The following is a 14,689-nucleotide window of genomic DNA, read 5'->3' as shown; positions in this document are numbered from 1 at the left end:
CATAAACTAGATACCCTAATAAAGATTGTGGTCAAGTTTGGAATAGGAGCATTAAGGCCCGATGTTGACCCAAGATAATAAAATACTTGACAACAATTTCAAATTTGCACATATTGTTTGAAAATGCATATAGTAAGGAAATATAGATGAAAAACAGTATTTTTATCAGGTGACGTGATAATTACGTCAGAACATGTATTGTTTTCTTGAAAACTATGAAAAGTACAGAATATATGCAGTTTTTCACCTTTTATATATACATTGCAGAAACAACAAGTGCAGCCAACAAACAACAAAATAATTATAGAGAAGCTTTATTATAACTATTTATATTATATCAACAAATATAAAGTTGTTTCTTGTGTACGCACATACTTTGTGAATCTATTTTTTTATTATTAAATATACTTAAAATTTGATGTAAAACAAGGAAAATCAAGAAATTTGACAAAATATACAAATTTCGTCGTCATTGTTCGTTGCCATTAATAACTCGTTTAAATGTGATTTTTATTTTTGGTTTTTGACCACTTGTATTTAGTCTAGTTATGACAAATTGGTAAGTTTACAGTAATATTTGGGCCAAATTATGGTCTTATTGCCCATACTCCTAGTAGTTTCAGAGGACAAGACTTTTGTAAGAATTGACAGAAGACGACGGACAACAGACCCCAAGTGATGAGAATAGCTTGAGGTTGCACTTTGTAAATACAGCTGTTTCTCAAAACACGCCTCTTTTGGGGAGATCTTGAATATTCATAGAAAATTAACTTTGTTTACATACTGGTTCCCAGTTATGCTCTCTGTGTTCCATCTCACAGAGACATAACTTGGGAATGTTACCAGTAAATATACACGTGCATATTGTTTACATTGAAATCTTTAATAACCTTTCATTCAAGGTAGGGGTAGTTAAGAAAATGAGTATTAGAGAAGTTCAGGGCATATAAATGTTGAAAATATGCCGCACAGCCCTATATTTTGACCTTTGAAAAAAATTGTGGTACATATGAACTTTCAATTCTAGGATAAGATTTTTTTCAAAACTTCATAGTAAAAGTAGTACAGTTTTAGCCGTAAAAGGAGTTCCTATGGAAAACTGCATTGTCAATATTTACAGAAATGCAACCTTGAGTTAGCCCTTTTGGGTATGGGTGTTAAAAATAAACAGCAATTCCAAGAGCACATGATATGCCCTGATTGTGCATTGAAATTGTCACAAAATCAAATGGGATATTTAGAAGACATTTATTCAGGGATAAATAAAATGGCTCTGTAGAAAAACAGCATGTGAATATCCTTATCCATATAAGTACTCAGTCAATTAGGACAAGTCCCATATGTTTAATGACATTACCCACAACATTTTGAAAATCCAAAGTCTACATTCATTCATCCTAACCAATCTAAATATGTAGCAAATTTTACTGTATTCTGACAAATAATGTCCTTAAACACTGGAATGGAAAAATATAAAATTTATAAAATCTAACGCGAGTTTCCTTTTATCAATCCCACGAATAATGTGAAGTTAATATAAAATCAATCCAGGCATACTAGTGTTAATGATATGTGAAAAATTGCCTTAATTTAAATGGTCCTGTAACTCTGAAAACGAAAAGCAAAATATTTTCAAAATCAAAAAAATTATTATAATGTTGTGTTAAAATGACATGAACATTGATTAAAGAGAATTTGAATGATTATATGAAGTGTTGACAGATGTACGAACATACATACATTTTAAAAACAGAAAATGTCACTTTTGATGGGTATATAAAAACTGTTCAGATAAACACTCACTTGGATCTTCTATTGCACCAGGAATCTTCTAAAATCACATAATTAACCTGCATTTCTTTCATTAAATGTTTCAATTCTTCTGCAGGCTTTCTACTGTACATAGAGTATACTTTCTTTGTTCGTTCTCTGTAAAAAATTTATAAATAATTCTTTGTCATAAACAGATATTTTCCAGCGCTCAGCCAAACCAAAGTTAACAAGTGAAACTGCCAGCTGCTGCTCACTGATGATACCCCCGTCGCAAGTGGATAATTTTAATAGTGTAAAAATATGCAAGTGTTCGGTAAAATGGAAGTTGTTGAGTGATGAATCTGAAAACTAATCACACCGTATAGCTGACTTGTATAAATCATTGTTAATCCTGAAACCAAATATCAGAAATCCTTGTATTATAGTTCCTGAGAAAAATGTGAGGAAAATTTTTACTTGCCTATCATGAGTAAAATCATACAAGTGTTCGGTAAACAGGAAGTTATTGAGTGATGAAACTGAAAACGCACCAAACGGTAAAGCTGACTTATCTAAACCCTGAAACCAAATTTCAGAAATCCTTGAACTGTAGTTCCTCAGAAAAATGTGACAAAAATTTTCAACTTGGCTATCATGTGTAAAATCATACAAGTGTTCGGTAAACAGGAAGTTGTTGAGTGATGAATCTGAAAACTCATCACACGGTAAAGCTGACTTATATAAACCCTGAAACCAAATTTCAGAAATCCTTGTATTGTAGTTCCTGAGAAAAATGTGACTAAAATGTTTAACTTGGTTATCATGTGTAAAATAATATAAGTGTTCGGTATACAGGAAGTTGTTGAGTGATGAATCTGAAAATGCATCACACGGTATAGCAGACTTATATAACCCCTAAAACCAAATTTCCGAAATCCTTGTATTGTAGTTCCTGAGAAAAATGTGACGAACAATATTCATGGGATGGACGGACTGACAGACTGATGGACTGACGGACGGACGGACACAGGGGCTTGTTTAGTGGGTCAGACAAGATTTTACTGTCAATGGCGATCGCTATCCTATTGGTATTTTATATAGGATAGCGATCGCCATTGACAGTAAAACCTTGTCTGACCCACTAAACAAGCCCCTGTGGTGCGTCCGTTAGTTTGTCCTTTCGTCTGTTCTTCTGTCCGTTTGTCCCGCTACAGGTTAATTATTTTGGTCAAGGTAGTTTTTGATGAAGTTGAAGTCCAATCAAATTGAAACTTAGTATACATGTTCCCTGTGATATAATCTTTCTAATTTAAATGCCAAATTAGAGTTTTTACATTTGAGCTTTTAACAGCTCTGAATTTTGATTGTGATTAAATATTTGACACAGCATAGGTTTGTGACCAAAAATGAATGTAGTCAAAGAACTGAAAACTAGAGGCTCTCAAGAGCCTGTGTTGCTCAACTGATTCTACTTGGGATTTTGAAATAATATTAAAAATTGTAAAATATTGTAACAGATACTTATAATGATGTTTTAGGCCAAATTTGGTTTAATATTGTTATGTTTGGTTTCATTTAGTTCAGTAGTTCTCTTAAAGAAGACATTTGTATGTATTTCTCATAGGGTCTCATGTTAAACTAAGTCCCCGTTGGTGGCCATCTTGGATGATGGATCAGCTACAAAGTAACAACCCTTGGTGAGAATCTCATAAGGAACATTCAAACAATGTTTGGTTTCATTCCATTCAGTGGTTCTAAAAAAGAAGAAATTTGTATGCATTTCCCATAGGTTCCTATGTTAATCTAAGCCCCCTTCTGGCAGCCATCTTGGATAATAAATCGGCTACAAAGTTACATCACTTGGTCAGCACCTCACAAGGAACATTCATGCCATGTTTGGTGTCATTCCATTCAGTGGTTCTCTAGAAGAAGTCATTTGTATGCATTTCTAATAGGGTACTATGTTAAACTAAGTCCACAGCTCGCGGCCATCTTGGATGATGGATCGGCTTTAAAGTAACAACACTTGGTTGGCACCTCATAAGGAACATTCATGCCATGTTTGGTTTCATTCCATTCAGTGGTTCCCTAAAAAAAGTTCAAAATGTAAAAAGTTAACGACGACGACAGACGACGGACGGCAAGTGATGAGAAAAGCTCACTTGGCCCTTTGGAGTATTGCATGGCCATACATATAGTCCCCTTCCGGGTAAAAATTACATTATACTGGAACAAAATGCTAACTTGTTCTATTATTTGCCATGGTGAAAAAGAAAATATCAAGTCATTATATTAAAGCATGACTAAGCCCTGATTGTATGAGTGAATTTTTCAAGTCCAAGTACCATAACATGCACAAAATTATCAGACCAAACAAAAATTTGAACTCGATCTGTAACTTGTCATGATAAAACTATATATGAATTATCAATCAATATCTTCAAGCCTGATGAAAACCAGATGCTCTGCAGGGCGTAGCTTTATACGACTGCAGAGGTTGAACCCTGAACGGTTGGGGCAAGTATGGACACAACATTCAAGCTGGATTCAGCTCTAAATTTGGATTGTGATTAAATAGTTGACACAGCATAGGTTTCGGACACAGAATGAATGTGGACTAATGAACTTAAAATATTTTGTTTGTCTTTGAGCAATTCACTATGCTGTTGAATATTAATCCTCTCAAAAAATGTTTGAAGAAATTTTCTTTTTATTTATGAAATCTGAAATGAGAAAAAATTTAAACCCCCCCCTCCCCCCATTTTTCTTTCACATCCCCCTTTTCCTTTTTCCAAAAGTGATCTCAATTCAAATTTCTAATGGAGTTTCAAACAATAACAACTCATTTAAATACATCATAAAATATTAAAATGTAACAAAAGGTGCTTGTTATCACTGAATGGTAAAGATTGTTTTAATTTATCAGTTGGTAGTAAAAGTGAATATACATTGTTTATTGTATAAAACAATGATTTAAGTTGATTCAACTACTATTCTGGACAAAGAAAGATAACTCCAATCAATTGAAAATATTTGCTATTGCACAATACTGTGCAATTGAAAATTTCTTGCTTTTGCGCAATACTGTGCAATTGAAGATTTCTTGCTATTGCTGAATACTGTGCAATTGAAAATTTCTTGCTATTGCACAATACTTAATATAATATAATTTTGGATCCTGTTTTGAACCAACTTAAAAACTGGGCCCATAATCAACCAGATGCTCCACAGGGCGCAGCTTTATACAACCGCAGAGGTTGAACCCTGAACGGTTGGGGCAAGTATGGACACAACTTTCAAGCTGGATTTAGCTCTAAATTTGGACTGGGATTAAATAGTTGACACAGCATAGGTTTCTGACACAGAATGAATGTGGTCTAATGAACTTAAAATGTTTGTTTTGCCTTTGAGCAATTCACTATGCTGTTGAATATTAATCCTCTCAAAAAAATGGAAGAAATAGCAATAACTACTCATTTAAATACATCATAAAATATCAAAATGTAAAACAAGTGCTTGTTATCACTGAATGGTAAACATTGTTTTAATTTATCAGTTGGTAGTAAAAGTGAATATTGTATATTGTATAAAACAATGATTTAAGTTGATTCAACTACTGTTCTGGACAAAGAAAGATAACTCCAATCAATATAAAATTTCTTGCTATTGCACAATATTGTGCAATTAGATATTTCTTGCTATTGCGCAATTGAAAATATTTGCTATTGCACAATACTGTGCAATTGAAGATTTCTTGCTATTGCTCAATACTGTGTAATTGAAAATTTCTTGCTATTGCACAATACTGTGCAATTGAAGATTTCTTGCTATTGCTGAATACTGTGCAATTGAAAATTTCTTGCTATTGCACAATACTTAATATAATAATTTTGGATCCTGATTTGGACCAACTTGAAAACTGGGCCCATAATAAAAAATCTAAGTACATGTTTAGATTCAGCATTTCAGACGCCCAAGAACTCAATTTTTGTTAAAATCTAGCTAAGTTTAATTTTGGACCCTTTGGACCTTAATGTAGACCAATTTGAAAACAGGACCAAAAATTTTATGGTCATAAACCTTCTGTTTAAATTTCATAGATTTCTATTTACTTATACTAAAGTTATGGAGCAAAAACCAAGAAAAATGCTTATTTGGGCCCCTTTTTGGCCCCTAATTCCTAAACTGTTCAGATCCTCAACTCCCAAAATCAATCCCAACCATCCTTTTGTGGTCATAAACCTTGTGTTTCAATTTCATTGATTTCTATTTACTTATACTAAAGTTATTGTGCGAAAACCAAGAATAATGCTTATTTGGGCCCTTTTTTGGCCCCTAATTCCTAAATTATTGGAACCAAAACTCCCAAAATCAATCCCAACCTTCCTTTAGTGGTCATAAACCTTGTTTCGAAATTTCATAGATTTCTATTCCCTTTTACTAAAGTTAGATTGTGAAAACCAAGAAAATGCTTATTTGGGCCCTTTTTGGCCCCTAATTCCTAAAATGTTGGGATAAAAACTCCCAAAACCAATCCCAACCTTCCTTTTGTGGTCATAAACCTTGTGTTAAAATTTCATAGATTTCTATTCACTTTTACTAAAGTTAGAGTGCGAAAACTAAAAGCATTTGGACGACGACGATGACGACGCCAACGTGATAGCAATATACGACGAAAAATTAAAATTTTTGCGGTTGTATAAAAATCTAAGTACATGTTTAGATGCAGCATATCAAAAAAGCCCAAGAATTCAATTTTTGTTAAAATCAAACTTAGTTTAATTTTGGACCCTTTGGACTTTAATGTAGACCAATTTGAAAACGGGACTTAAAATTATAGAAACTACATACACAGTTAGATTTGGCATATCAAAGAACCCCAATTATTCAATTTTTGATGAATTCAAACAAAGTTTAATTCTGGACCCTGATTTGGACCAACTTGAAAACTGGGCCAATAATCAAAAATCTAACTACATTTTTAGATTCAGCATATCAAAGAACCCCAAGGATTCAATTTTTGTTAAAATCAAACTCAGTTTAATTTTGGACCCTTTGGACCTTAATATAGACCAATTTGAAAATGGGACCAAAAATTAAGAATCTACATACACAGTTAGATTCGGCATATCAAAGAAACCCAATTATTCAATTTTTGATGAAATCAAACAAAGTTCAATTTTGGACCCTTTGGGCCCCTTATTCCTAAACTGTTGGGACCAAAACTCCAAAAATCAAACCCAACTTTCCTTTAGTGATCATAAACCTTGTGTTTAAATTTCATAAATTTCTATTTACTTAAACTAAAGTTATGGTGCAAAAAACCAAGAATAATGCTTACTTGGGCCCCTTTTTGGCCCTTAATTCCTAAACTGTTCAGCCCTCAACTCCCAAAATCAATCCCAACCTTCCTTTTTGTGGTCATAAACCTTGTGTTTAAATTTCATTGATTTCTATTTACTTCTACTAAAGTTATTGTGCGAAAACCAAGAATAATGCTTATTTGGGCCCTTTTTGGCCCCTAATTCCTAAACTGTTAGAACTAAAACTCCCAAAATCAATCCCAACCTTCCTTTTGTGGTCACAAACCTTGTGTCAAAATTTTATAGATTTCTATTTACTTAACCTAAAGTTATAGTGCGAAAACCAAGAAAATGCTTATTTGGGCCCTTTTTGGCACCTATTTCCTAAAATGTTGGGACCAAAACTCCCAAAATCAATCCCAACCTTCCTTTTGTGGACATAAACCTTGTGTTAAAATTTCATAGATTTCTATTCACTTTTACTAAAGTTAGAGTGCGAAAACTAAAAGTATTCGGATGACGACGATGACGACGACGATGCAGACGACCACGCCAACGTGATACCAATATACGACCAAAATTTTTTAAAATTTGCGGTCGTATAAAAACTGTGGAAACACTCTTGTTAACATTGAGGGGGAGGACAGGGGTAAGGGAGACAGGGAGAAAGGGGGTAGGAAAAAGGAGAAAGGAGAGGAAGGCTGGGAGAAAGGAGAAAAAGTTGGAGAAAAAAATAAAATATCTCTCTTTTTTCCTGTAAATTAAAAAAAATAAAATAAGGAGAAGAGGGGTAGGAGAAAGGAGAAAAGGGGTGGGAGAAGGGAGAAGGGTACCCCCTGTCCTCCCCCTCAACATTGGATATGATTAATAGTTCTCTAAAATTAGATATGATGTAATACCATGTATATGTATTTTCATGTTATAATCAAATATAATTTATAGTTCCAAATATTTTTTTTCATTTGTCAACAAGATGCTCCGCAGAGCGCAGCTTGGTACATCCAAAGAGGTCGAGCCCTGAACAGTTGGGGCAAGTTTGGATTGTGATTAAATAGATGACATAGAATAGGTTTATGACACAGAATGAATGTGGTCCAAGAACTTAACAAATTAAAATCAGACTTTTAAACTATTATGGTCCAATATCCAAAATCTAAATACATGGTTAGATTCATCATACCAAAGAACCCCAAGAATTCATTTTTTGATGAAATCAAATAAAGTTCAATTTTGGACCCTTTAGAACTCAATGTGGACCAATTTGATAATAGGGCCATAATATCGAAAATCTATATACATTGTTAGATTCAGCATATCAAAGAACCCCAATAATTAAAGTTTTGATAAAATCAAACAAAGTTTAGTTTTGGACCCTTTTTCCTAACTTGTTGCGAATAAAACTCCCAAAATAAATCCCAACCTTCCTTTTGTGGTCATAAACCTAGTGTTTAAATTTTATAGATTTCTATTTACTTATCCCAAAGTTATTGTGCGAAAACCAATAAAAATGCTTTTTTGTGTCCCTTTTTGGCCCCTAATTCCTAAATTGTTGGGACCAAAACCCCCCGACAACAATCCGAACCTTCCTTTAGTGGTAATAAACATTGTATTAAATTTTTATTGATTTCTATACACTTATACTTAAGTTAACCGGAAATCATCAGTCTTCAGACGACGCTGATGACAACGACGACGTGATACCAATATACATGTACGACCAAATTAAAAAAAAATTTTGCAGTTGTATAAAAACTAATATAGATTTGTAATTTATCTATAAAATGTCAACAACTTTTATCTAAACAATTTAATGTATTGAAATAAATACCTTGATAAAAAATAGATAATAATCTAATTACAGGTTGCATTTCTGTAAATATTGACAATGCAATTTCCCATTGCAACTCCTTTTACCACTTTTACTATGAAGTTTTGAATTTTTTTTTATTTTTTTTTAAACTAAGTTTTATTAACATATTTACATTTGTTAATAGCTACCTTATCCTGGCCTCGTTATCATTAGTATAGAACATCTATTATGGTTAATAATGTTAGTACACAAATTTTCATTAATCTGGAAATAATTCATGTCTTCACCTAAATATTTTTTTATACTAGTTTCTTTGTTTACAAAAAAGCTGGATAACAAGTGTAGTGCTTTATAAAATATATGGAATATACATTAGTGCATTATTCAAGGAAATTTTCCAAAATATTTGTTTTGAAAGGATTATTAATATGCCGTTATCTTTTTCTGTTGTGAATATTCGTTTGAAATTCAAAAGTGTTTTACAAAACATGTCTACAGTAAAATCAGATGCTATTTTATCCGAAGCATTTTATCAGATCATTCAGTTGAAGGTAATTTTCATTTTCTAAGTGTTCTTATGTCATACTAGATTCTTTTATCTTAAATAATATTAAACTAGCAATTTTTTTTTAGTGGATAATAACAACAATAGATGAATAATATAGTACAAATAATAATCATGATAACACAACAAATATAAAATTACTGTTGACTGTTGTATAAAAATACAATCAAATCTCTAATCACAATTGATAAACACTATAACTTACATGTATATACATAAACAGGTACATTTGAAATTGTATTCATACCTGTGCAATGTTTGAAGAAAATTACAGTATGATTTCAATATTTGAGCGAGGTTTTATTTTTTTTTTCAGAGTCATTCATAATGTCCTGTTTCAAGTCAGGCATCAGTTCATTAAATTGCTTAAATAGTCTGCCAATTTTATATCTAAACCAGATGCTCCGCAGGGCGTAGCTTTATACGACCGCAGAGGTTGAACCCTGAACGGTTGGGGCAAGTATGGACACAACATTCAAGCTGGATTCAGCTCTAAATTTGGATTGTGATTAAATAGTTGACACAGCATAGGTTTCTGACACAGAATGAATGTGTTCTAATGAACTTAAAATTTTTGTTTTCTCTTAGAGCAATTCACTATGCTGTTGAATATTAATCCTCTCAAAAAAATGTTTGAAGAAATTTTCTTTTTTATTTATGAAATTTCAAATGAGAAAAATTGAACCCAATTTTTTTAATCACATCCCCCTTTCCCTTATTCCAAAACTAATCTCAATTAAAATTTCTAATGGAGTTTGCAACAATAACTACTCATTTAAATACATCATAAAATATTAAGATGTAAAAAAACTGCTTGTTATCACTGAATGGTAAAGATTATTTTAATTTATCAGTTGGTAGTAAAAAGTGAATATACATTGTATATTGTATATAACAAAGATTTAAGTTGATTCTGGACAAAGAAAGATAACTCCAATTAAAAAAAAATCTTGCTATTGCACAATATTTTGCAATTAGATATTTCTTGCTTACTATTCTGGACAAAGAAAGATAACTCTAATTAAAAAAAAATTTGCTATTTTACAATATTGTGCAATTAGATATTTCTTGCCATTGCGCAATACTGTGCAATTGAAAAAACTTGCTATTGCACAATACTTAATATAATAATTTTAGATCCTGATTTGGACCAACTTGAAAACTGGGCCCATAATAAAAAATCTAAGTACATTTTTGGATTCAGCATATCAATAAACCCCAAGATTTCAATTTTTGTTAAAATCAGACTAAGTTTAATTTTGGACCCTTTGGACTTTAGTGTAGACCAATTTGAAAACAGGACCAAAAATGAAGAATCTACATACACAGTTAGATTTGGTATATCAAAGAACCCCATTTATTCAATTTTTGATGAAATCAAACAAAGTTTAATTTTGGACCCCGATTTGGACCAACTTGAAAACTGGGCCAATAATCAAGAATCTAAGTACATTTTTAGATTCAGCATATCAAAGAACCTAGCTGATTCATTTTTTGTCAAAATCAAACTAAGTTTAATTTTGGACCCTTTGGACCTTAATGTAGACCAATTTGAAAACGGGACCAAAAGTTAAGAATCTACATACACAGTCATGACAGTTAGATTCGGCATATCAAAGAACCCCAATTATTCAATTTGGATGAAATCAAACAAAGTTTAATTTTGGACCCTTTGGGCCCCTTATTCTATTGGGACCAAAACTCCCAAAATCAATACCACCCTTCCTTTTATGGTCATAAACCTTGTGTTTAAATTTCATAGATTTCTATTTACTCATACTAACGTTATGGTGCGAAAACCAAGAAAAATGCTTATTTGGGTCCCCTTTTGGCCCCTAATTCCTAAACTGTTGGGACCTAAACTCCCAAAATCAATACCAACCTTCCTTTTGTAGTCATTAACATTGTGTTTAAATTTCATTGATTTCTATTTACTTAAACTAAAGTTATTGTGCGAAAACCAAGAATAATGCTTATTTGGGCCCTTTTTTGGCCCCTAATTCCTAAACTGTTGAAACCAAAACTTCCAAAATCAATCCCAACCGTTCTTTTGTGGTCATAAACCTTGTGTCAAAATTTCATAGATTTCTATTAACTTTAAACTAAAGTTATAGTGCGAAAACCAAGAAAATGCTTATTTGGGCCCTTTTTGGCCCCTAATTCCTAAAACGTTGGGACCAAAACTCCCAAAATCAATACCAACCTTCCTTTTGTGGTCATAAACCTTGTGTTAAAATTTCATAGATTTCCATTCACTTTTACTAAAGTTAGAGTGCAAAAACTTAAAGTATTCGGACGACGACGACGACGACGCCAACGTGATAGCAATATACGACGAAAATTTTTTCAAATTTTGCGGTCGTATAAAAAGTTTCTTATTTCAATAACATTTCTGATCTCTTGTCTTAATATTTTGAGAGGTTGTGTTTTTTATTTTTTTGTCAGACATACACTGTATAGTATACTTTATATATGGTGTAACTGATAATAGTAAAAAGTAAATTGAGTTCATATTATTCTTTATCATGTATTTTATATCCTAAAGCTATGCTTTTCAGATTAATAACGATGTCTTCCAATATTTGATTTCTCAAGAAAAATCTACTTTTTTTCAGAATAATTCAAAGTATTAACATTTGAGGAAGAAATGTTCATAATTCTCTATTTGTTTACAGTGTAAGCAGGTATTTGTTTCTATTATATGCCATTGTTTTAATAATTGATTGCAGGGAAGTATATAATGAAGTAGCTTCCATTTAAATATTTTATATCTATTATCATCTAAGTATGTAAAAATTAATGTTAATGTTTCAGATGCTAGATTAGTATTTTCTAGTGTAAAATATGATTTCCATTTTAAAAAGCCAATAGGTGTTTGCATTTCCTTTGTTTCAAGTAAGAAGCTATAAATGTCATGGTTATTTAGGGTTTGAATAGGTTTTTTGTTTATGATGTTAAGATTTTCTTTTATATTTATATTGACTTGAGTATGTTTAGATGGTGAGTTTTTGAGGATATTGGTCCACTGTTTTGGAATAGCTTTCTTCAGTTTTGTTAGCTCATCTATCCAGTTTTCCTTATTTTTGAGTTTACTCAGTATGATGTCTGAGGATATGTTTCCATCTTTATCTAATAAATCATTTATAACCAGAATATTGCTTTGTATCCAGTTTTTAAACAGTAAACATTTATTGTTGATGTTAATATATTTATTGACCCATATTATTTGTTTCCTTATTTCCCAAAACATGGTAGGCTTTTGATTAGTTTTTTTTTTTGCTTTGATTATTTATTAACTGAAAATAAAACTCTGGGACTTGTTTTACAATATTTTTTTTCAATAATATTTATATTGTCTATATTCATCTTGAATATTAACAAGAGTGCACACGCTGAAATGTCTCGCCTTCTATACTAATCATTGATATTATGTTGATAGTCCTAAGTATAAAGCTAAGCTTTAATACAACTGTCACATAAACTTAACATTAACCAAGATACCTAAACAAAGACCAATGAACCTTGAAAATGAGGTCAAGGTCAGATGAACCATGCCAGGCAGACATGTACATCTAACATTATGCTTCTATACAACATATATAGTTGACCTATTACTTATAGTTTAAGAAAAATAGACCAAAACACAAAAACTTAACACTGTGCAATGAACCGTGAAAATGAGGCCACGGTCAAATAAAACCTGCGCGACTAACATAAAGATCATAAAATATTTCCATACACCAAATATAGATGACCTATGGCATATAGTATTAGATAAAAAGACCAAAACTCAAAAACTTAACTTGGACCATTGAACCATGAAAATGAGGTCAAGGTCACATGACATCTGTCCGCTAGATAGTTACACCTTACAATCATTCCATACAACAAATATAGTAGACCTATTGCATATAGTATGAGAAAAACAGACCAAAACACAAAAATTTAACTATAACCACTGAACCATGAAAATGAGGTCAAGGTCAGATGACACCTGCCAGTTGGACATGTACACCTTACAGTCCTTCCATACACCGAATATACTAGCCCTATTGCTTGTAGTATCTGAGATATGGACTAATGACCACCAAAACTTAACCTTGTTCACTGATCCATGAAATGAGGTTGAGGTCAAGTGAAAACTGTCTGACAGACATGAGGACCTTTCAAGGTACGCACATATCAAATATGGTCATCCTATTACTTATAATAAGAGAGAAATTCAACATTACAAAAAATCTGAACTTTTTTTTTCAAGTGGTAACTGAACCATGAAAATGAGGTCAAGGACATTGGACATGTGAGTGACGGAAACTTCGTAACATGAGGCATCTATATACAAAGTATGAAGCATCCAGGTCTTCCACCTTCTAAAATATAAAGCTTTTAAGAAGTTAGCTAACACCGCCGTAGCCGCCGCCGGATCACTATCCCTATGTCGAGCTTTCTGCAACAAAAGTTGCAGGCTCGACAAAAAATTATCTCCTAACTTATCCAGAAAATATTTTGGAATTATTTTCCAAGTTTGTTCATCAATTTCTTCAAACAATAATTGAAAAAAATCTTATCCTAGAATTGAAAGTTCATATGCACCACAATTTTTTTCAAAGGTCAAAATATAGGGCTGTGCGGCATATTTTCAACGTTTATATGCCCTGAACTTCTCAGAGTTTAAACTAACACTTATTTTCTTAACTACCCCTACCTGAAATGAAAGGTTACCACATATTTCAATGTAAACAATATGCACATGTATATTTACTTGTAACATTCCAAAGTTATGTCTCTGTGAGATGGAACACAGAAAGCATAACTGGGAACCAGTATGTAAACAAAATTAATTTTCTATGAATATTCAAGATCTCCCCAAAAGAGGCGTGTTTTGAGAAACAGCTGTATTTACAAAGTGCAACCTATAAGATTTCACTTAATATTTTTTTTTATATATATATAGCATACAGAAAATTAGTTTATACAAAATAAACAAACAAACCTGGCACAAATTTTTCAAACAATTAACTTCAGAATTTCTTTTAAAAATGAGTTATCTCTCTTTGAATAGAAATATGGTTTAATATAATACTGTCCCATTAGATATGGATTTTTTCATGGCCATAACTCTGGACTAAATCATCAGATAGGAACAAAATTCTTACTTGGTCTATAACTTGCAATAATGAATCTATATAAAACAAGAGGCTCTAAAGAGCCTGAATCGCTCACCTGCATTTCAGGAAAAGAATTTTAAATGTAAGCAAA

At 32.1% G+C, this 14,689-nt stretch overlaps 1 protein-coding gene across 1 annotated transcript in view; it reads right to left on the bottom strand.

Moving 5' to 3' along the window:
- The window catches only part of LOC143063641 (protein C-mannosyl-transferase DPY19L1-like), a 312,490-nt gene that overhangs the window by 23,462 nt on the left and 274,339 nt on the right, over nucleotides 1-14,689 (bottom strand). The window contains exon 22 of the mRNA XM_076235893.1: nucleotides 1,804-1,929. Within this exon, the coding sequence (XP_076092008.1) occupies nucleotides 1,804-1,929 (126 nt within the window). The remainder of the gene's footprint in view (nucleotides 1-1,803; nucleotides 1,930-14,689) is intronic.

Source organism: Mytilus galloprovincialis, chromosome 2 (assembly GCF_965363235.1).
Source record: "Mytilus galloprovincialis chromosome 2, xbMytGall1.hap1.1, whole genome shotgun sequence".
In the NCBI taxonomy this organism is placed as follows: domain Eukaryota; kingdom Metazoa; phylum Mollusca; class Bivalvia; order Mytilida; family Mytilidae; genus Mytilus; species Mytilus galloprovincialis.
This window is presented reverse-complemented; position numbering and strand designations above follow the sequence as displayed.